At 44.2% G+C, this 24,295-nt stretch overlaps 2 protein-coding genes across 4 annotated transcripts in view; both read right to left on the reverse strand.

Annotated features, from left to right (window-relative positions):
* The window catches only part of spout1 (SPOUT domain containing methyltransferase 1), a 39,737-nt gene extending 25,909 nt beyond the window's left edge, over positions 1–13,828 (reverse strand). For all 3 annotated transcript variants that reach the window (XM_043720603.2, XM_087998188.1, XM_043720602.2), the window contains exons 1-6: positions 13,787–13,828; positions 9,958–10,000; positions 6,329–6,442; positions 4,553–4,712; positions 3,147–3,236; positions 1,294–1,343 (exon numbers count right to left, since the gene is read on the reverse strand). In XM_043720603.2, coding sequence (XP_043576538.2) covers positions 1,294–1,343; positions 3,147–3,236; positions 4,553–4,712; positions 6,329–6,442; positions 9,958–10,000; positions 13,787–13,822 — 493 coding nt within the window. In that variant the 5' untranslated portion in view covers positions 13,823–13,828. The remainder of the gene's footprint in view (positions 1–1,293; positions 1,344–3,146; positions 3,237–4,552; positions 4,713–6,328; positions 6,443–9,957; positions 10,001–13,786) is intronic.
* A 977-nt stretch (positions 13,829–14,805) lies between these two features.
* endog (endonuclease G) lies at positions 14,806–21,204 on the reverse strand. Its single transcript, XM_043720599.2, has 3 exons — positions 20,611–21,204; positions 18,352–18,461; positions 14,806–16,961 (listed from the first exon to the last, which is right to left on the reverse strand). Exons 1-3 carry the CDS (start codon positions 21,100–21,102, stop codon positions 16,679–16,681), a joined length of 885 nt encoding a protein of 294 aa, XP_043576534.2. The 5' UTR covers positions 21,103–21,204; the 3' UTR covers positions 14,806–16,678.
* Between the last annotated feature and the right edge of the window lie 3,091 nt (positions 21,205–24,295).

Below are 24,295 nucleotides of genomic sequence, written 5' to 3' on the forward strand. Positions count from 1 at the left end.
TTAGAACGCATCTACACTATTTGTCCTAACTAGTCCCCGTGGTAACAAGTTTATGTTCTGAACACTCTCTCAGTAAAGAGGCTTCTTCCAAATTCCATGTTCAGTACATTAACAATATACAAAGTACCCTTTGAATTCAGAGACTCTACCAAAGCACTTTTGTTGTTACTCCAGCCATGTGACAGTCAATAACAGTGAGAAAATAAAAGACCAACTAATCTGGTTTTGAGAGCGCTGAGTTGATCAATGTTCCCTCTAAGCTGCACAGCAATCGGGTGCAGACACAGCGACATCCAGTTCCAGAGGTCACTGCCACACATACACCTTGCAGGTCCACATAATGGCAGGACAAAAATAGAGGGAACATAGATCAGAGCATGGGTAGAACTTCCTTCCTCTTGGAACAGTGCCATTGGATCTTATACTTCCACCTGAGGGGACATCTCATTTAAAAGAACACACCTCTTAACGGTGTAGCACTCCCTCAGACCAACAATGAAATGTTATCCTGGATTTGATGCTCAAACTCTGGCGTTGGGCTTGAATCACAATGTTTTGATTCTGAGGAGAGAATGCTAACAGCAAGCCAAAGCCAATAACTTAAGAAGTTTGAACACAAAGTAGGAAGACATAGCAGTAGCACAGAAACCTGATCTTTCACTTTACATTCCTGCGTTCATGGATTTAAGTCAGTCTATACTTCAAATCACTACTCTGCTGTTCCATTTTTAATTGGCTCTATTCACTTCAGGTGAAGCAAGGCATCCAAGTTCAGATAGAGACATGTGCTCAAAAACTGGACAGATCTTAACCCTTCAGTTGCAGAGTTTGGTCACTGCTCCTCATCAACAATAATCCTCACAGTTAAGTGGAAATTCACAGCTCTGACATTCAACTGTCATTCGATGCTGGTACAGGAACAAAGGAAATGCTAACCAGTTACAAACATTCAGTGCCATCTGAAGTACAATTATGAATAGCTTTGTAGAGATCAAATTATACATCACCGAAAAAGGCTAGTGCACCCATTCTATGAAAGCCATCCAGTTAGCTCTACTCTGCTGTCTCCCACAGTCCTACAAATCCTTTTCTTCAAGAATTTATCCAATTTTCTTCTTGCAAGTTAATAATGCACCTGCCTCCACTGGCCCACAATGTTCAGTCACCGTGTTTAAAGTGTTATTGTCATAAATAATGTATGTGCAATCACTTTAAACATTAGTCAGAACAACAATGTGTTGAAGTGAATAAGTCTCCCGTTATTTGTGTGTTTGGTTTTCCAGATCAACTTACCTGCAAACTGCAGATCCTGATGTTTTGGAAAAAAGGATTTCCTAAGGTACCTGGTTACATACAATGGAAAGATCACTTTACAGTTGAGTCTTAATCATACAGATGCTGAAAATGATCAACTATATTAGAAATCACTTCTCAGGTTTTTAAAAAAAAATAACCAAACTAGTGCTTCTGCGTATTTTACAAGTAAACCAAGCAATGCAAGGTAAGGGGCAACACTGGGACAAGAATGGATACTCCAAATGTGTACTCTACTATTGTGTTTCACCCAATGGTAAGTTCACTGAAATGCAACGAATGGTTGGTTTTTACCAGTGAGTGAAGAGCTATGGCAGGGAGATCCACTGGGAAAAAACAATCCTAATGCCATATAAAGAACAGGATTTGGACAATCACTTCTATGATGCAGAAGTCTCCATTTATGGGCAGCACAGTGGCACAGTGGTTAGCACTGCTGCCTCACAGCACCAGAGACCCGGGTTCAATTCCTGCCTCAGGCAACTGTCTGTGTGGAGTTTGCACATTCTCCCTGTGTCTGCGTGGGTTTCCTCCAGGTGCTCCGGTTTCCTCCCACAGTCTAAAGATATGCAGGTTAGGTGAATTGGCCATGCTAAATTGCCCGTAGTGTTAGGTGAAGCGGTAAATGTAGGGGAATGGGTCTGGATGGGTTGCTCTTCGGAGGGTCGGTGTGGACTTGTTGGGCCAAAGGGTCAGTTTCCACACTAAGTAATCTAATTGCTGGCAATAACTACCTTTAGTTAACTAAGCTTTGACCTCTGTCTAGGCCACTCCAAGCAGCTGCTTGGGCCCAGGTTCTGCAAATTAGTATAAGTATTTCCTAAAGATATAGATGGAGGCAGAATAGCAGCATCGCATTCAAACTCCTGAGTTCATTTGCTTCTGTCAGCTTGCCTTTTTTCTTTCTTTTTGCTTTTTCTTCTTTTTCCTCTTTTCTTTAAAGTCTTTTGCTTTGATGAGGCATTGGTGACAGGCCCTAGCCAAGCACGTTACAGGACCTGGCTGCAGCACTGGCTGTTAAAGAATCAGAGGCAGCAAGCACTCAGCTCCTCCTGAGACTCCAGGCGCTGGTGTTTGCCTGGAAATAAAACTTTAATATCCGAACGGTTCTTGGCCTTGTTCAGAGTTTGTGCGAAGATTTGTAGCTCGGGTGCTCGTTGTTGTGGTTCTGTTCGCCGAGCTGGAAGTTTTTGTTGCAAACGTTTCGTCCCCTGGCTAGGCGATATCATCAGTGCTTGGGAGCCTCCTGTGAAGCGCTTCTCCACAAACTCCATCAACAAACACATCGACCTGGACCCAATATACCAACCACTACAGCGGACAGCTGAAACGGACAACCGGAAGCGGCAGGGACAGACCACTATAAACACCGGAGGAAACATCAAAGAAGTGCTTCGCAGGAGGCTCCCAAGCACTGATGATGTCGCCTAGCCAGGGGACGAAACGTTTGCAACAAAAACTTCCAGCTCGGCGAACAGAACCACAACTTGGCCTTGTTTCCTTTATTTCTGCTGGTTTTTTTAAAAATTCCAGTTTTGAAATCAAGTGCCTAACCAAGATGGCGTGGGAGAATGGCAACTTTGTACACTTTTCCCTGTATTCTTAAAACGGAGTACATGTGGCAATAAAATCTCATTCTTAAATGTCTGTCTGTCTCTCTACATCCTTTTAGACACACCTCTTCTCCATATAGCCCCTCCTCCAGCTGTACCATTTACAGATTCTGCTTCTGAAAAATGTCCAGCGTTGATTTGTAATGAGAGGAACTACACGAATTCTGTGCTCAATTTTTAAGAAAACCAATGCTTCATTTTTGCTCCCAAGAGACTCACTGTGGACATTCGAGGTACTGCAGAATTCGTGCAAGCTGCACACTGGCATGTCCTTTTCTCCCAATTCCTCGAAATTCACCTTCTACACTCCTGTAGTCAAACAGAAAAACAAATTTCAATCCAGCACTGTAAATAAATCCCAACTTTCTATATTCCATTCAAATGACTATCATTGGTAAAGGCACTATATAAATGCAAATTATTAAATATGGCTCTCAATAGTGGAAATGTGAAAACTTTCATTGTTTTTGGAACCTGCTTTGGATCTCAACCCACCTAAAATATCTTTAGCCCAGGGGAACACACAGTAAATTCTTTCCTCCCATATCATTCCTCCTTGCCAAGTTTCTCAATTCTATACGCAAGCTCTCTCCCGGACAATGACGACTCCTCACACACCCCCATTGCCACAAGATGTGGGAGACTCCCAGGGGACCTTGTCAAGCATAGATGGTCTGATTGACTTGTTTAAACTATGAAAAGGATTACACAGAATGGATATAAACACTACACCCACCAGTACAGGAGCCTAGAGCGAGGACTAAAATTAACTTAAGCAATGAGGAAGAGAAATTGGGAAGCTGTTCTTTCAGAAGGGAATCAAGTTTAAAAGTAGGGAAGCATTGCTGCAGCTGTGGAGGGCCTGATGAGACTGCATTTGGGGTATTATGTCCAGTTTTGCTTTCCTTACGTAGGAATGAACATAACTGTATTAGAAGCAATTTAGAGAAGGTTCACTCAACAGACTCCCGAGATGAAGATGTCAGTGTTATAATCTGATAGGGTCTGACCTCTTACCCACTGAAATTTCACAGAACAAGGGGAGATCTGATTGCAACCAAGTGGACACCTGTGGGAGAGTCTCAAACTTGGGAACACAGTCAAGGATCTCCCATTTTGAGATGAGAATTTTGTTTTGTCTTAGGGAGTCATTACTCTGTGGAATTCTCATCCTCGGACAGCAAAGTAAACTCTGAATCTACACTACGTGCTTCACACACAAATTTAGAAATTCACTCCACCAAAAGGGTGTGGAAGCTGAGACAACTGAATATTTCAAAGTTGAGATGGTGTTATGTATCTGTCTGGAACAAAATGAGTTAAGGACAGGACGCAAAGCTGAGGTACAGCTCTTACTGAACGGTAGGACAAGCTTGAAGAACTGAGTGGCCTCCTAATCTTCTTTGTTCATGTGTACAGGAGAAGGGGTGGAACAACCAGGGCTATCAGCGCCATTCTCCCAAGCATGCAAGAAACACGAGTGGAGCTCACAGCTGGCCCTGAGCTCCAAGATAGTGCTAGTTAAAGTAGGAACTTTTGAATATTTGATGCTCCAAGAAATTGAAGTATTTGATAGAAGGAAATGCCACATTTGTTTGGTAACTAACACCAATGAATGGTCTTACTTTTCATCATCTCCCTGTTCACCAAAGACGACAATTTCATCCACACAGAACACAGTGCAGGCACGCGCTATCTGACCAGCTAAGTATGTCCTGAGCTCTGGAGATTGGGCATTGTCCAGAACTGACCCTGGTAATGCCACACTAACAGTATACAGGCGACCTGGAAAATATAAAGGATACAGTCAGTGCCTTCAAAGTGGATCAACGTATAAAACATTTTAACACATCTTCACTCAGATAACTACATTGAAAACGTACTTGTGTAAAGTAGGCAACTAGCCTGTCGCAAACAAACATGCCTCAAGCAACAATTCTGAAAGCCATGCTACATGATGGAGGTGCTGAGGAAGGGAGACTGATCAGGACAACAATAGAAGTCCTTGTTCACCTCTGAAAGTGGCCAAGAATCTTTAACAGCTACTTGAAACACAAGGGCAGGGAAACAGGGTCTTTGTTTAATGTCTCTACTGCAGGGATTTTCTGTTGTCATGCTGAAAACAAGATTGAACCACTAAGCAATAAAACATGTACCTGGCCTCCTCACAGAACATCATGCAGCATCAGTCGATGGCGCTTTTAAGTGATAAGCTTAAAAATGAACAAAGGGACTTGAAATACTGTAAACAGCTTTGCACACCTTACCCAAGGAAACAAACTAGCATTAGAGACTGTCCAGAGAAGTTGACCCTGGTATGCACTCATTGAAGTTTAGAAGAATGAAAGATGACCTCAGTGAAAAGTACAAATATTCTCAGAGGACTTTACAGGGTAGATGTGGAAAAGTTATTTCTTCATGTGGGATAGTCCAGGACAAGAGGGCATAAACTCCAGAATCAGGGGATGCCCATTTTTGAGAGACAGACAGAGAGAGAGAGAGAGAGACAGAGAGAGAGAGAGAGACAGACAGAGAGAGAGAGAGAGAGAGACAGAGAGAGAGAGACAGAGAGAGAGAGAGACAGAGAGAGAGAGAGAGACAGAGAGAGAGAGAGAGAGACAGAGAGAGAGAGAGAGACAGAGAGAGAGAGAGAGACAGAGAGAGAGAGAGAGACAGAGAGAGAGAGAGAGACAGAGAGAGAGAGAGAGACAGAGAGAGAGAGAGAGACAGAGAGAGAGAGAGAGACAGAGAGAGAGAGAGAGACAGAGAGAGAGAGACAGAGAGAGAGAGAGAGACAGAGAGAGAGAGACAGAGAGAGAGAGAGAGAGAGACACAGAGAGAGAGAGAGAGAGAGAGAGACAGAGAGAGAGAGAGACAGAGAGAAGGAATTTCTTCTTTCAGACAGTAGTGAATCAGTGGAATTCTATGCTGCAGAGGCTGGGTCATTAATATTTTCAAGATTGAGATAGACAGATTTTTAATTAATAAGGGAACCAAGGCTGATGGGAAGGCGGCAGGGAAGTGGAGTTGAAGATGATCAGATCAGACATGATCTCACTGAACAGTGGAGCAGACACTACAGGCTGAAAGGCCTACTTCCACTCCCATGTCTTGTGGTCTTTTTTAAACCACATTGTACTGACCTTTAAGGATTACATTATTGGCATAAACACTAGTGATGCAGCAGCAGAAAGCGCTGGAAGATGAGACACTAGTCCATGCACAGATGTCTCTAAGAGCTGAACCCCACAAGACGTAGGCATTTGTTGGGACAAGGTGAAGAATCAAGTTCCCTGCCCATCCACTCAGCCTGGATATGGTGAGAGACACCGGATGTCTCACCTAGCAAGGAAAGAACAATGCAAAATACGGGCAGGTTTTGTGATATTTTGGAGATGAACCTTTTTGGTCTGTCTTTTCCTCCAAAACTTCCTGTGCTTTCTCTTTCTCTGCCCTCTGTTTCTCAAGTTTCTTCAAGAGTTTAAATTCTTTCAGCTGCTTTATCTTCTGCTTTCCTGGAGGCAAAAAGAAAATGTACAATTAACATATCTTTTTACACCACAGATTGCACTGTTCAACTCATCATACAAGAGGGGGGAAAGTGAGGACTGCAGATGCTGGAGATCAGAGCTGAAAATGTGTTGCTGGAAAAGCGCAGCAGGTCAGGCAGCATCCAAGGAGCAGGAGAATCGACGTTTCGGGCATAAGCCCTTCTTCAGGAATGAGGAAAGTGTGTCCAGCAGGCTAAGATAAAAGGTAGGGAGGAGGGACTTGGGGGAGGGGCGTTGGAAATGCGATAGGTGGAGGGAGGTCAAGGTGAGGGTGATAGGCCGGAGTGGGGTGGGGGCGGAGAGGTCAGGAAGAAGATTGCAGGTTAGGAAGGCGGTGCGGAGTTCGAGGGATTTGACTGAGACAAGGTGGGGGGAGGGGAAATGAGAAAACTGGAGAAATCTGAGTTCATCCCTTGTGGTTGGAGGGTTCCTAGGCGGAAGATGAGGCGCTCTTCCTCTGACACCCTCCTTTGACTGACTGAACTGGTCCTCACCCTGAACAACTTCTCTTTCCAATCCTCCCACTTCCTCCAAACCAAAGGAGTAGCCATGGACACCCGCATGGGCCCCAGCTATGCCTGCCTCTTCGTAGGATATGTGGAACAGTCCATCTTCCGCAGCTATACTAGCACCACCCGCCACCTTTTCCTCCGCTACATCGATGACTGTATCGGCGCTGCCTCGTGCTCCCACGAGGAGGTTGAACAGTTCATCCAATTTATCAACACCTTCCACCCCGACCTCAAATTCACCTGGACCGTCTCAGACTCCTCCCTCCCCTTCCTAGACCTTTCCATTTCTATCTCGGGCAACCAAATCAACACGGACATTTACTATAAACTGACCGACTCCCACAGCTACCTAGACTACACTCCTCCCACCCTGCCCCCTGTAAAAACGCCATCCCATATTAATTCCTTCGTCTCCGCCGCATCTGCTCCCAGGAGGACCAGTTCCAAATCCGTACAACCCAGATGGCCTCCTTCTTCAAGGATCGCAATTTCCCCTCAGACGTGGTCGACGATGCCCTCCACCGCATCTCTTCCATTTCCCGCTCCTCTGCCCTTGAGCCCCGCCCCTCCAACCCCCACCAGGACAGAACCCCACTGGTCCTCACCTACCACCCCACCAACCTCCATGTACAGCATATCAGCCGTCATTTCCGCCACCTCCAAACAGACCCCACCACCAGGCATATATTTCCCTCCCCTCCCCTATCAGCGTTCCAAAAAGACCACTCCCTCCGTGATTCCCTCGTCAGGTCCACACCCCCCCACCAACCCAACCTCCACTCCCGGCACCTTCCCCTGCAACCGCAAGAAATGCAAAACTTGCGCCCACACCTCCCCCCTTACTTCCCTCCAAGGCCCCAAGGGATACTTCCATATCCGCCACAAATTCACCTGCACCTCCACACACATCATCTATTGCATCCGCTGCACCCGATGTGGCCTCCTCTATATTGGGGAGACAGGCCGGCTACTTGCGGAATGTTTCAGAGAACACCTCTGGACACCCGGACCAACCAACCCAACCATCCCGTGGCTCAACACTTCAACTCCCCCTCCCACTCCACCAAGGACATGCAGGTCCTTGGACTCCTCCATCGCCAGACCATAGCAACACGACGGTTGGAGGAAGAGTGCCTCATCTTCCGCCTAGGAACCCTCCAACCACAAGGGATGAACTCAGATTTCTCCAGTTTCTCCACAGCTTCTCATTGGTGAATACAATGCAAAATACTCATTAAGGACCTCACACACTTTCTCTGGCTCCATGTGTAAATTTCCTTCTTTGTCCTTGTGAACACAGCCCAGCCATCATGAAAACCATTGACTCATCTACATGTCCTGCAGCCTCAGGAAAGTAGCCAACATAATCAAAGATATCTCCCACCTCAGTTATTCTCTCTTCCATTAGGCGGAAGGTACAAAAGCTTGAAAACATTTACCGACAGATTTAAAAACAGCTGCTTCCCCGCTGTTATCAGACTTCTGAACGGTCCTCCCATATTAGAGTTCATCTTTCTCTCCACCTTCTCTGCAGCTTTAACACCAGATTCTGCATTCTGTTCTATTACCCTGATGTACCTATGTAAGGCATTGGTAGCACACAAAACAATACTTTTCACTATCTCAGTACATGTGACAATAATAATTTAAATCAAAATTGAGTCATTTCCCTAGCTACCTTCTTGCTCCCAAAATATGAATAAAACACCTTGGGATTCTCCTTATTCCTCCTTGCTAAGGACATTTCATGGCCCTGTTTAGCCTACAACGTTCCTCATTTAAATTCTTTCCTGCTTTCTTTATATTCCTCAAGAGGCTTGTATGATTTCAGTTTCCTAAACCTTACATGTGCTTCTTTATTCTTTTTAACTGCTGAATATTTCTAGCATACTCTACATTTATTTCAGATTTTTGCTACCTGTTGTTTTGTGATTTTCTACAATGACATTATGCCTCCAACACCATTGTGTAAATGAGCACTCACTCCTCCAATATTTTCTTGCTAATGGTTTACAGTGTTGCAGCCTGAATCTAAACAGGTAACCTCCTGACAGGTTGCTTACCTGTCACCCAGCGGCAGCATTTTTTAGATTAGATTACTTACAGTGTGGCAACAGGCCCTTTGGCCTAACAAGTCCACACTGACCTGCCAAAGGCCAACCCACCCATACCCCTACATTTACCCCTTACCTAACACTATGGGCAATTTAGCATGGCCAATTCACCTGACCTGCACATCTCTGGACTGTGGGAGGAAACCGGAGCACCCGGAGGAAACCCACGCAGACACGGGGAGAATGTGCAAACTCCACACAGTCGCCTGAGTCAGGAAGGAGATGTGTAAAACCACCTTGAAAGGTGGTTCCATCAGACCCTTTTTCTTCCCCTTCTATTTGGCCAGTCTTTTCTTAAGGCCTCCTGCACTTAACTGCATGGCCAGGGATTTTTGGAGGCCAGAAAAAACGCTTCAAGGCCACCTCAACGACTGTGGGAGAAAACTCAATGTCCTCAAATTCTTGGGAATCACTTGCTCAGAACTGTCCAAACTGGAGAGGCATCATTCATGAAGGTGCCAGCCATTTCAAACAACTCTGACCGGTCCACACAGAGGCCAAGTGCAAACAGCATAGGCAATGACGTCCCACCCATACACCTCTTTAAACATAGTGCCACATATGTGATGGGGTGTGTGTATCCAATATGGAACTGTTAGTCATCTCATGATCCACAACCCTAGAATGGAAGAAAATTATCCCTCGATTTCAAGGGACTGCCGAAGAAAAGGGGGCGATGAGGTACATTGCTATAAGGCAGGAAACCAAAGATAGAACCCATCCTATTCTCTCAGCTACAGGTGAATGGCAGGATATAGACATATCAAAACACAAGAGGGAAACATCAGTTAAAATTAGAATGAAGGCAGGATCAGTAGAAATGTAAAATATAACAGAAAAATTAAACACTCACTGGCTTCTTTCGATTTCCTCCAGTCAATTCTGGTCATTCCATCCTTAAAAGAGGACCAAGTCAGTGATTTTTACAATGTTGAACAATGGAACTTCAAAACAAATTTAAGCACGCAATTTACTGAAACACATGATGCAGAGAAGGATACATGTACATTCTTCAGCTGCAATGTTTTTAGTTTATTCCAAAGAATAAATTGATAATTCTATTTGTGTCACAATACTGTATTAAAGAAAAGCTGAGTACTGACAATTAAAGACACTCAAATATAACTTTGTTAAAAAAACTACAAACCAAGAAAAACTTTCTGAACATGCAAATAACACAACATCAAATGTAAGGATTATTGACAGCAATGGAAAGTGACCACATCAGGGCTTCAATGACTTGTCTCAGTCAATTCTGAACATTTATTTGTTGTTGTATTAGTGAACAATCAGTTTAATTGCATAGGAATTCAGATGGAATTCTGCCACTCACAATGTTAACCAAATCCTTAATGTGTTTAAAATTAACAATGTTCACAATGGAAAATGCTGGAAATAATTGGCTGGCTAGCAGCATCTGTGAAGAGAGTTAAAAATCACACAACACCAGGTTATAGTCCAACAGGTTTAATTGGAAGTACACTAGCTTTCGGAGCGACGCTCCTTCATCAGGCAATCACCTGATGAAGGAGCGTTGTTCCGAAAGCTAGCGTACTTCTAATTAAACCTGTTGGACTATAACCTGGTGTTGTGTGATTTTTAACTTTGTACACCCCAGTCCAACACCGGCATCTCCAAATCTGTGAAGAGAGAAATGGTAATGATTCATATCAAGGGCCTTTCATCAGAAGTGAGAAAAGGTAGAAACTTAATAGACCGTAAACAAGACAGCAGCGGGATCAAAGGGGAAGGACTATGACAGAGAGGACGACAGGACTGATTTGATAACAAAGGGAGTGGCAACAGAACAAGTAAAGGAAACAAAACACATGTTTACAGGAGGCAAAAAGGGAAAAATGAACAGCTGCTGTCTGAAAGCAAAGTAAGGGTAACAGCAAAACCAAGGCTTGCAATAATTGCAGGAGAGAAGCGATCAGTGACAGTCAGTGAGATGCTCGCTGGTGGGGTTGTCTTTTGATATAGGAGGCATGGTCTGGGGGTGAGGAGATGGTAGAAAGTATCAGAGATGGTGCTTGGCTTCTGTCAAGTTATGTTCAGTTGCTAGATTACAACAGCATCCTCTTGTCAGCACATTTGATGAAAATGTTAGGATCTGAGCCAACGTAAGAGTGCTGCAAGTTCAGAGGCAGACAGGCTAGAGTGCAAGAGAGGAGCAAGGAAATTGAGAGAAATGAAGTCACACTGGAGGTTCTCAACAATAAAGATCTAAACAGGGGCAAGGGATAAGGGAGGGAGGTACATATCTATCAAATTTATGATATACACAATCACACCAAACATATTTTCCAGGTTAATAAACAGTGAATGTATTAGAGGGAGAAACAAGAAAGTGTAAGAATAGGACAAAAGGTTTCAAATTCCAAAGAAAATAACTCATATTTATGAAGTATTTTTCACAGCTTCAGAATATACTTTTGAAGTACAGTTACTGTACTGTACTGCACAGAAATGCATCACCAACTTGTGCACAGGAAGGTTGAGCTGACAGCAAACTGATAATGTTGGTTGAGGGGAGTCAGAATTGACAGGAATGACAATGGGATCTTATACATCCATTTGAAGGGGTGAACAGGATCCTGCTTAACAACTTATACAGATGACAGTGCAGCGTTCTTTCAGTACTGCACTGAGAGTAGGATTATTTCTTTCTCCACTAATGCTACAAGACCTGCTGAAATTCTTCAGCACCTTGCTTTTAGTGCTTTGATTGATGGATAAACATTGGTCAGGATAGAACCAGGCCCCTACTCTTCAAAATACATGCCATGGGAACATTCCATCCACCCAAGCAGGCAGGACTTAAGGTCTTATCCAAAAGAAGGGCATGTGCCCGAAACGTCAAATCTTCTGTTCCCTAGATGCTGCCTGACCTGCTGTGCTGTTCCAGCAATAAAGTTTCAGCTTTGATCTCCAGCGTCTGCAGACCTCACTTTCTCCTCTTATCCAAAAGACAACCCCACCAACCGAAGATCAAAATCTCAGGAGCTGTAACAACTGCTATAGAAATCCATGGCTCTCATTTTCCTGGTGAAATTGAGCATCCCTCTGCTGCTGTCGGAGGGAGGGTCTGCCAAGGATGAAACTCACCAGCACTCAGTTGTCTGGACGACTAGTTGCAATGCAGAGTGATACGTATGGTGTGGATTCAATTCTTGCACTGGCTGGGGTCACCAGGAAGGACTCTCCTTCTTAACCCCACCCTTTGAGAAAGGATGTAACAGCACTACAAGGGCTGCAGAGGTGGTTCACAGGTTGACTTTGAAGTTGAGGGGGATGGCTTATAAGGAGAGTCTAAATAGACTGGGATTATATTCATTGGAATTTAGAAGAATGAGGGAGGATCTTACAGAAATACATAAAATTATGAAGGGTATAGACAAAACAGAAGTAGAAAGCATGTTTCCACTGGCAGGTGAAACTAAATCAAAAGGGCATAGTCTCAAAATTAGAGGGAACAGATTTACAATTGAATTGAAAAGGAATTTCTTCACCCAGAGAGTTGTGAATCGATGGAATTCCCTGCCCAGTGAAGTGCTTGAGGTTTCCTCAGTAAATGTTTTTATAAGCTAAAATAGATGATTTTTTTAAACAATAAAGGAATTAAGGGTTATGGTGAGAGGGCAGGTAAGTGGAGCTGAGGCCACAAGAAGATCAGCCATGATCTTATTGAACGGTGGAGCAGGCTTGAAGATCCAGATGGGCTACTCCTGCTCCTAGTTCTTACCCGAGACGTGGTGACCATTAGGTTAAAATACCACCAGTCATCTCTCAGGAGATAACACCTGTATGGTTTGGTAAGACTATGGCAAAATTACCTTGGCCAGGTTCTTACGGCATGGTGATAGATACCCACCACTGAGCAGGAGGCCTGGGTTTAAATCCCACCTGCTCCAGCTGAAGGTTGATTAGAAAGTATTTCATGTTTAACCTTTAAAGAAGCCTTGCATTTGCTGTATCTGCAAACGTGAGGCTGGGAGTGGCTCTAGTGGTAATGTAAAAACAATGACTGCAGATGCTGGAAACCAGATTCTGGATCAATGGTGCTGGGAGAGCACAGCAATTCAGGCAGCATCCGAGGAGCTTCAGCAAAATCAACGTTTCGGGCAAAAGCCCTTCATCAGGAATAAAGGCATTGATCCAGAATCTAGTGGTAATGTCCCTACCTCTGAGCCAGGGGGTCCAGCTTCAAGATGCAATACAATCTCTGAACATGATGTGGAGGTGCCAGTGTTGGACTGAGGTGGACAAAGTCTAAAAAAAAGACACAACACCAGGTTATAGTCCAACAGGTTTATTTGGAAGCGCTGCTCCTTCAGGTGGTTGACGACCTGGCAGCACTCCGAAGGATGGTGTTTCCAAATAAACCTGTTGGACTATAACCTGGTGCTGTGTGGTTTTTTTTAACCTCTGAGCAGAGTATTACTGAATATCTCAATGTGAGCACCCCCTCACTCCCCCCCCCCCCTTTCCTTCCCTTCCCCCCCCCGGCTCACTGCTGCCCTCAAGGCGCCGCTGGATCAAACTCTCTCGGAAAGCAGCTTCAGGGTGATCCCGGCCCCGGGAGAGGGAGACGGAAAGGAAACAGCTTCTCCCTGTAGCCCGGACCGACTGAGGGGGGAGGGGGGCAGGGGAGAGAGCCCCAGGCTCTCGGCCGCACTCACCTTCCGCTCTGTCCACACATTCTCCCTCTCCGCCATGTTGGCCGCACCACCTCACAGTAACGGCCGCTCCAATTGGCCGCTGGGCGAGAGCCACAAGCTCCGCTCCTATTGGTCCATCCGCTGTAACATTTGGAACCAGCTGGTGGCGCTGTCCCTGGAAAACCCCCTCCCATAAATAATCCCATCCCCCTAATTACCCCCCTCCCTCTGTAGACCTATCAAAATACCACACTCTCTGTATCTAACCCCAAATACCCTCCTCTGTATATACCCCCAAAATGCACCCTCCCTGTAAAATCCCCCTCGTTCTATATACACCCCAAATACCCCCTCTAGAAAATCCCCTTCCTATAAAAAACCTCTCCCCCAAATACCACCCACTCTGGAAACACCCCCTCCCTCTATATACCTATCAAAATACCCTCCTCTCTATATATACCCCCAAATACCACCCACTCTGGAAACACCCCCTCCCTCTATATACCTATCAAAATACCCTCCTCTCTATATATACCCCCAAATACCACCCACTCTGGAAACACCCCCTCCCTCTATATACCTATCAAAATACCCTCCTCTCTATATATACCCCCAAATACCACCCACTCTGGAAACACCCCCTCCCTCTATATACCTATCAAAATACCCTCCTCTCTATATATACCCCCAAAAAGCATCCTCCCTGTAAAAAACCCCTCCCTCTATACACACCCCAAATACCCCCTCTTTGTAATACCCTATCCCTGGAAAATCCCCTCCCTATAAATACCCATCTCCCTGAGATCCTGTAAATAACTTCCTCTCCAAGTGTCTCAGCAAATCCACCCACCTGGGTCTGCCCAGCAAATACCCCTTTCCCTGCATCCCAGTAAATACAACGCAATTGTTTTAAAATTGCAGATTATTCTTTGAATAAAGCATATTCTGGTATATCACCCATAAGTGCCTTCATGGAGTTCAAGTTAAAATATTTACACTCACGGACGATGCTTCACAAGGCAAAATGATAGAGTTACACATTTATGATTAAACTTTGTTTATTTTATAAATACTAAAATAAACAGTAATGATGCTGGGGATTTTACATCATAATTAACAATCTTTTGTAAAATATACTTTCAAAACGTAAAATATTTTTCTCAACAAGATTTCAGTGTATTTACCTTCAGTAGGTTGACCAGCAGCAAGAAGACTCAATGACTAATGGATTACAAAGTTCCCTTTGTTGCTAGCTCTGCATGTTTTCATTTAAAGCTTCCAAAATCAATCTTGTTCGACCATCCTCTGAATCCTTCTATTGTTTGACACCTGATCATTGTTCTGATGAAAGATTACTGACCTGAAATGATAACTCTCTACAAAAACTACCAGACCTGTTGAGTGTTTCCACTATTTTGTTTTTAATACATTATGCTAAGTTTCAATTTTGATCGAGTCTGATGGATAAACCATTAATACACATGATGTGGAGGTTCCAGTGTTGGACTGGGGTAGACAAATTTAAAAATCACACAACACCAGGTTAAACAAATCTGCAGATACATTCTATTTTGTTCAAGATGCACACAATCTATCGGCAGTCAGTCTATGTAACGTTTTAAAAATTCCTACTTTGGAAATAAGAACCAGATGAGCTGAGAGATCATCCAAGAAGTTCCAGGATTTACATATTAATCAATCAAAGCCTGCAACCCCATTCTAAGTGATTAAAGACTTAACAGCAATCTAGGTTTGTTCAACACATCGCATCAGTTGTATGATACATTGATCTTTTACCATAAATTCTGTGTCCTATGATCCTGCCCCATTAACATACAGAAAGTGCATTACTTAAGTACAATCTTAAAATATTGCCAAATTCAATTTGGCTTACCCAGAACCAATATTAAGTTAGAAGTTTGTTACAAACATTATCATGTCCCCATTCCACAGAAAAGTTAGTTTGAGAATTTGTCACATGTATTTTCTCCAAACGTAGCACTGTAGCAAGACACCTGATGTAAACTCGTGTCCTGCCCATGATCCACAGGAACTGCATTCTTACTGAGTGGGTGTGGATGGTGATAATTGTCTCATAGTTCAAACCCAGGCAATGAGACATTAACAGTAAATAGGTTGTGCTGATACCATCAATCAAGATCCTGTGGAACATAGTTCATTTCAGTTGCATCAAAGATCTGAAACTGGAATCAGAGAGCCAGATGAGGCTTTTCTCCACTTCGGGGAAGGTAGCACTAGCAAGACATGCGTCCTTCAGATGAAATCCTTTGCTTTTGGCCATCACGTCCTGATAGTGCACATCCACTTGCCAAGGCTTTTACAACCTCCAGTAACTTGAAGACATTTCCAATCACACATCACCCTAACTTAAAAAATAGGTTCCTCATCCTCATCCTTGATCAAAATTCTGGAACTTGCCTTTGTTGTAGGAAACAGCAGCAAACACACCGTGTGTTGACTGCAGGAGTCAGGCAAGGTAAACCCCCACCAACTTGTTAATGAGGGATGAAAACTAAAGCCAGTCTTATCCCAATGATACCCACATCTCACATACAAATTTTTTAAAAATCAGAGCTTTCTGTTTTGTCGAAGCTGCAGCAAGATAGCCTGAAGTTACTTTAAGGAGAAATCTTAACATATTCTGATAATAGTTCATTCCCATAATACATTGGGAATTAAAAGCATTCAATTATTCAAAAATGAATGTGAATTAGCTAAGGTGGATGTAATATATATCACACATATATTACATCATATGTCTATGGGGATATTTAATGCTGAAAAACATTCAAAGGAATTAGGAAAAAACAATTTTGAGCATCTCACTGAGCAACAACAGATTTACACTCTTCCCCTGAACAATTCAGAACTAAGTCACAGTTCAAAGTGCTGTTACTTACTACCAGCAGTTATGGTCTTTAGATTATTGGTTCTTTTTAGAATATTACTGACAAAGAGCAGCCCCGATGCCCGCTCAATGCTTTCAATTGGCACCAGGAAGCGTTCGAGGGGGATGTTCTCCTGCACTGGCTGATTGGGCATCACGTATGACTGCAATTCGATTTCTCCGCTGTGCTTCTCCAGTATCACCACTTTGAAAATGTGTGTTGGCACTGCAACATGATTCTTCCCTATGACCTCATACTTCACGTAAACCTTCCCATCCGGTTCCAACCTATTTTAAAAAAATAAATGCCAATTTTAAAATAACTTTAATTCTTAAAGCATTCTTCACATCCTGAGGAGAGCCAGGGAGGCAATGGTAGTGGTATTATCACTAGACTATTAATCCAGACACCAAGGTAAAGTTCTGAGAACCTGGGTTCAAATCCCACCATGGCAGATAATGGAATTTAAGTTCAATAAAAAATGGGAATGAAGAGCCTAATGATGACCTTGAAACTATTGTCAATTATTGGAAAAATTCCATCTGGTTTACTATATCCATTGGGAAGGAAACTGCTGTCCTTACCTGCTCTGGATTCCTGAAGAAGGGCTAATGCCCGAAACGTCGATTCTCCTGTTCCCTAGATGCTGCCTGACCTGCTGCGCTTTTCCAGCAACACATTTCCATCTCTGCTCTGGTCTATATGTGACTCCACATTACAGAGATGTGGTTGATTCTCAACAGGGCAACTGGGATGGGCATTAAATGGTGGCCTAGTCAGTGATGTCCACATCCGGGAATAAATTTACAAGAAGACATTTTTTATAAGAACATGAGAAACAGGATCAAGTTATGGCCATTCAGCCCCTTGAATGTGTCCTGACATTCAGCATAATTATGGCCGACCTGCTGCCTCAACTCCAGTTTCCCAAAAGTGCCCTTATCCCTCGATTCCCTGAAACACTGAAAATCTGTCTATCCCAACCCTAAATGTATTCAGTGATGGAGCATGCATCTTGCTGTTAGGTGGAGCATTCTAAGGATTCACCACTCTCTGAGAGATGACATTGCTCCTCATCTCTGTGTTAAATGATCAACTCCTTATCCTGAGATTATTCCCCACCTCAATTGTACACACCCCTCACCGTTCGCATCCCAGGCACTAACCTAGTGAGCTGTGTCCTCAATGCTTCCAACACCAGTATATCCTTTCTGAAATATGGAGATCAAATTGTACTCAGAACACCAGGTGTGGTCCCTGTACAACTGGAGCAAGACTTCTTAGCCTTGTCACCCTATTCTTGGAAATCTTCATTCATGTCTCCCTTGTTTCTAACTGCCTGCTCTTGCTGTAGGTGTTGAAACAGCTTTTTGTGTTATGATTGCAAAAGAACGTGGCTGTGTCCCATTATGAATGGGTGAATCTCTGCTGCAATGGCTCCTGCTAACTTACTTTTTAAAGAAAATCTTCCTTAGGCGATGGAGCAATGTGCTGCTCTGCCTGTGATCAGCTAACGCAGGATAAACCAACAAATGACACTGGGACTTACCCAGCCCGTGTAGCCCAAAGAAACAGCTTCATTTCTCAGCCATATGAAGATGTGTGTTGAAATCGTCTGAATTAAAGCTGTATTTTAGTCACTGTTTCTACTTAACCCGACAGATAGATGGGTCATACCTCGGCAGGTACAGGGGTCCAGTGCAGATGTACACATTCTTGTTGTACTTGGTCAGGCTCCGACAGTATTTCTCCAAGTTGTTCCAGGCGTTTTGATTTAAGTTAGGATTCTACGGGGGATTATCAAAAATAAAGCAAAATAAATACAAATTAGTCCTGAAGGAAACATGATTTATGGACATACATTGCCTTACAGTATAAAAATAGGATATCATTCTACCATAACATGAAGCCAAAAACATTGAGACAATATCCAGGCTAAGGATGACAATTGACACAAAGATGCCACACAAATGTCAAGCAATGACCATCTCCAATAAGAGCGGCACGGTGGTACAGTGGTTAGCACTGCTGCCTCACAGTGCCACAGACCTGGGTTCAATTACCGCCCAGGTGACTGACTGTGTAGAGTTTGCACATTCTCTCCGTGTCTGCGTGGGTTTGCTCCGGTTTCCTCCCACAGTCCAAAAATGTGCAGGTTAGGTGAGTTGCCCATGCTAAATTGCCCGTAGTGCTAGGGGTAGGGGTGAATGTAGGGGAATGGGTCTGGGTGGGTTGCGCTTTGGTGGGTCGCGCTTTGGTGGGTCGGTGTGGACTTGTTGGGCCGAAGGGCCTATTTCCACACTGTAAGTAATCTTAAAAAAAAGAGAGAATTTAATCTTCACCCCTTGGCATTCAATGACATTACCATCACTGAATCCCCACTATCAACAGCTTGGGGATGTTACCATTGCTCAGAAGTTTAACAGGACCATCTACATAAAATACTTTGACTACGAGAACAAGTCAGAAGCTGGGAATTCTGAAGCGAGTAACTCCCCTCCGGTCTCCCAAAGCCTGTCCACAAATCACAAGTCAGGAGTGTGATGGAGTACTTCCCCACTTGTCTGGATGTGTGCAGCTCCAACAACACTCAATAAACTCAACACTATCCAGGACAAAGCAGCCAGCTTGACTGGTATCCCATTCACCAGCTTCAACATTTTCTGCTTTCACCACCAAAGCACATCTCATGAACAAATTTTAAAAGGACAATTAATCATTATAGAATCAGAATAGCTAAGGATAAACCAACAAATCCTTATACCTCTAGGAATTCCCTGGTTGTTTGGCTTGTCCTATAGTAGTAGTGTTGTCCCAGTCGAATTCATGTTGCTTGTCATCTGTGTGTGTGGCTAGTCGTGTCGTTTCGTGGCTAGTTGGTGTTCATGGATGCAGATCGTTAGCTGTCTTCCTGTTTGTCCTATGTAGTGTTTTGTGCAGTCCTTGCATGGGATTTTGTACACTATACACTCATGCTGGGTGTCGGGTCCTTCGTCCTGGTGAGTTGTTGTCTGAGAGTGGCCGTTGGTTTGTGTGCTGTTATGAGTCCTAGTGGTTGCAGTAATCTGGCCGTCAGTTCGGAAATGCTCTTGATGTATGGTAGTGTGGCTAGTCCTTTGGGTTGTGGCATGTCCTCGTTCCGTTGTCTTTCCCTTAGGCATCTGTTGATGAAATTGCCACTCTCAGACAACAACTCACCAGAACGAAGGACCCGATACCCAGCATGAGCAAAACCAATGTAGTGTACAACATCCCATGCAAGGACGGCACAAAACACTACATAGGACAAACAGGAAGACAGCTAACGATCCGCATCCATAAACACCAACTAGCCACGAAACAACACAATCAGCTATCCTTAGTAGCCACACACACAGATGAGAAGCAACATGAATTTGACTGGGACAACACTACTATTATAGGACAAGCCAAACAGAGAATAGCCAGGGAATTCCTAGAGGCATGGCACTCATCCACAGATTGACCTGGACCCAATATACCGGCCACTGCAACGGACAGCTGGAACTGACAACCGGAAGCGGCAGATTCAAACCACTACAAATGCCGGAGGAAAGATCACAGAAGCGCTTCACAGGAGGCTCCCAAGCACTGAGGATGTCACCTAGTCAGGGGATGAAACGTCTGCAACACAAATTCCCAGCTCGGCAAACAGAACCACAACAACGAGCACCCGAGCTACAAATCTTTTCACAAACTTGGAACTGCTGTGCTTTTCCAGTACCACAGTCTATCTACACTGTCTTTCCAGCATCTGCAGTCCTCGCTATCTCTCCCTTGACATTTCTGACAAAACCCCTGTTCACATCAAGTGTACCAGTGGCATATGCCTCTAGTTCAGAACCCGATTGTTTCAAGGGGGCTTGAATGGCCTGAATCAGAGGGTACGATGGCCTGAATGGTCTTTCTTTTTTAAACCTGTGGCACCACGTTGCTCAGGTAGAAGGTTTCGTCCATGCATTTCTGGCTGTGGCGGTGGTTGGCGGCGGCGGCGAGGTGACCCCGGTCGAAGCCGCTGCCCTTGAAGTCGCTGTTGCGGGCGCGGTGGTACTCGTGAACCGAGGGGTCCTCCCGGAACTCGCAGCGGCCTCGCTCCGAGCCTTTGTGCTGCAGGCGGCCGGCATCCAGCTGCTCCAGCACCCAGGCCGCGTTCCTGGTCCGGGGGTCGTAGGCCAACACGTAGGACTCCCGGCTCCGGAGCTGGGGCACGGCGGGGAAGCCGAACTTCACTATCTCGGTGGCGGGCGCCGGCGGGTACAGCGCCGGGGGGCCGCTCTCGGCCGCGATCACCGGGAAGCCGCTCAGCCGATCCACTGGATCCCGGTGGATCCCGAGGGTGAGACCCAGGCCAGTGCCGGCGGCCAGGGAGACTCCGGCCAGAAGACAGCGGGAGCTCAGCAGCTTCCACATTCCCGAGCCCGGGGACAAATGTAACTTCCTCTGTCTGTATCAATGGAAACTTGTTACTTTGTTGCTAAAGCTTCCCTCCAAAATGTAACTAGGGCAGGCGCTCGCGTGCCCCGGGCACCCGGAAACCTCAGCTCGGAGATCAATACCAAAACAGTGCATGGATGCTAGAAATCAGATGCCAGTTAGTACATCTACAATGCACCCGTTCTTTTGTTTAAAGTTAAAAATCACACAACACCAGGTTATAGTCCAACAGGGTTAAATGGAAGCACTAGCTTTCAGGGTGCTGCTCCTTCTTCCGGTGGTGGTTCTTCATTTCCGAAGAAGGGCTCATGCCCGAAACGTCGATTCTCCTGCTCCCCGGATGCTGCCTGGCCTGCTGCGCATTTCCAGCAACACACTTTTCAACCCTGTTGGACTACAACCTGGTCATAGTCATAGGGATGTACAGCGTGGAAACAGCCCCTTTGGTCCAGCCCGTCCACGCCGACCAGATATCCCAACCCAGTCTCGTCCCACCTGCCAGCACCCGGCCCATATCCCTCCAAGCCCTTCGTATTCATATACTCATCCAAATGCCTCTTAAATGTTGCAATTATATCAGCCTCCAACTTCCTCTAGCAGCTCATTCCATACACATACCACCGTCTGCGTGAAAAAGTTGCCCTGTAGACCTCTTTTATTTCTTTCCCCTCATCCTAAACCTATGCCCTCTAGTTCTGGACTCCCCGACCCCAGGGAAAAGAGGTGTTGTGTGATTTTTAACTTTGTACATCCCAGTCCAACACAGGCATCTCCAAATCAGTTCTTTTGTATGGGAGCTTTGTTCCGAGCATAGCTGTTTTGTTTTTTGTGTTTTCTTTTGCTTTTCTTTCTTTTTTATCTATTAGTTATTACTTATTTATTGGTGTTGCTTTGCACAGTGTTAGGGTTTGTTTTGTATTATAGGGTAGGTTCATAATTTGTAGACAGTAGTTGCATTGTAATTTGTGTTTTTTCCTTTTGTTATACTGATATTTGTTATTGATTTTATTTTTCAATAATTTCATATGGTTGTAAAGTTAAAGAAATTGCTAATAAATATATTTACAAAAAAAATCAGATGCCAAAATAAATAACTGCTGATTTTTGTTTTGCTTGCTTTGATACTAAAATATTGTATGATTTCAGGGAGTTGTATTATAGAACATAGAAGAATACAGCGCAGTACAGGCCCTTCGGCCCTCGATGTTGCGCCGATCCAAGCCCACCTAACCTACACTAGCCCACTATCCTCCATATGCCTATCCAATGCCCGCTTAAATGCCCATAAAGAGGGAGAGTCCACCACTGCTACTGGCAGGGCATTCCATGAACTCACGACTCGCTGAGTAAAGAATCTACCCCTAACATCTGTCCTATACCTACCCCCCCTTAATTTAAAGCTATGCCCCCTTGTAATAGCTGAGAGGGCTAAAGAAATCACACAAACGTGTTATGGAACAGGCAACTGAGACAGATCACAAACAGAGGTGGTTGGACTGAGGTGGACAAGGTCAGAAGTCACACCTCAAGGGTTGTAGTCCCGACAGATTTATTTTAAAATCACAAGCTTTCAGAGCACTGCTCCTTCATCAGGTGAAGTGGTTTATCAAGGGGCAGCACTCTGAGAGCTTGTGATTTCAAATAAATCTGTTGGACAATAATCTGGTGTATGGATCATAAACTCTGGAAATTTCTGGAGAAACTCTGGCAGCACCTAGGAAAGAAAGCAGAATTAGTCTTTAGAGTTCAGTGTTGCAGACTATGGAATTGGCTGATTGGTGGTGCAGTAAGTGAGAGAAAGTAGGGGTAATGAGTAAGGGTCTGTGTTAAAGCCTCACTTATTCACATTATTTATTAAAATGATTCAGATAATGGCATAGAAAGTCATGTATCTAAATGGCACAGTTAAACAGTTTTGTAGACAGCGTAGATCTTAGCGTAAAATTACTAAGAGATATTGATAGACTTAGTGAATGGGTAAAACTGTGCAGATGGAGTTCAATGTATCCATTTTGGACAAAGAAAGGATAGATCAGGGTACTTTCTAGATAGTCACACAACCACCATCTTAGCTACAATTACCTAGGTACAGAATCACAAGAACAGAGTAGGAAGAAAGAACAAAGTTAAAAGTTAATATTAAGAATTACTGCAATGTTTAAGTTGAAAAATAAAGAAATAAAGCTAAAATTCAAACATTGCAGACTTTTGAAAGTGCTTAGCCATGCTGTGACCACACTTCCTGCAAGGGCTCGATCTCCTCCTCTTTGCCATGCTTTCCCCACGCAGTCTATTCCAGGAGTCTCCACACTGGGCCGACCAGACCACTACCAAAGCAACCACCACTGGTATCAATTCGACAAATATGGCCTTTTTGTTTTCTAACTTAGAAGGTTTAGGGGTGATCTGTTCAAAGTTTTCAAGATATTAACAAAAAGACTGAGTTGATAAATAATTTCCACTAGTTGGAGATTTTTGAACTGGAGGCATAGTCTGAAAATTAAGACCAGACCGTTCAGGCGAGATGTTAGGAAGCAATTTTACACACAAAGGGTGGGAGAGGTTTGGAACTCCCTTCCACAAATGCCAGTTGTTCTGGATCAGTTATTGGTTTTAAATCTGAGATTGCTTAACAAAAAATTATCGAAGGTATTAAGGGATATGGGCCAAAAGCAAATATATGAAGTTAGGCACAGATGAGCCATTATCTCATTGAATGGAGGAACAGGCTCAAAGGGTTGGATCCTGATCCCATTATATGGGCAAAAAGCAGAAAATATACTATTGAGTTGGATGATCAGCTACGATCATAATGAGTGGCAGAGGCAGCTCAAAGGGCTGAATGGCCTAAGCTCCTATTTTCTATGTCTATTTTAAATGCTAGAGAAACTCAGCAACACATCATTTTCTGTTTAGGCAATTTACAACCTTAAGGTCTCAACATCAAATTCCGTAATTTCAGAAACTGACCACATCATAATCTGTTCTTTATTTCAGCTTGAGCCTCACAGCTGTGCAGAATCAACTGGGCCTTCAGAAATTGATAGACACTGCCTTCATTCACACACATTTTACATCTTTTTCTCCCCACCACACCCCTTCAGAGCCTTTAACAAGCCCTTTGACTTTTGCGCTGAGCCTCTCCACCATCTGCAAAAGGCAAAATACT

The sequence above is a fragment of the Chiloscyllium plagiosum genome, unplaced genomic scaffold (genome assembly GCF_037043375.1).
Source record: "Chiloscyllium plagiosum isolate Xiang-an unplaced genomic scaffold, Cpla_swu_hap1 HiC_scaffold_21, whole genome shotgun sequence".
NCBI classification, from domain to species: Eukaryota; Metazoa; Chordata; class Chondrichthyes; order Orectolobiformes; family Hemiscylliidae; genus Chiloscyllium; species Chiloscyllium plagiosum.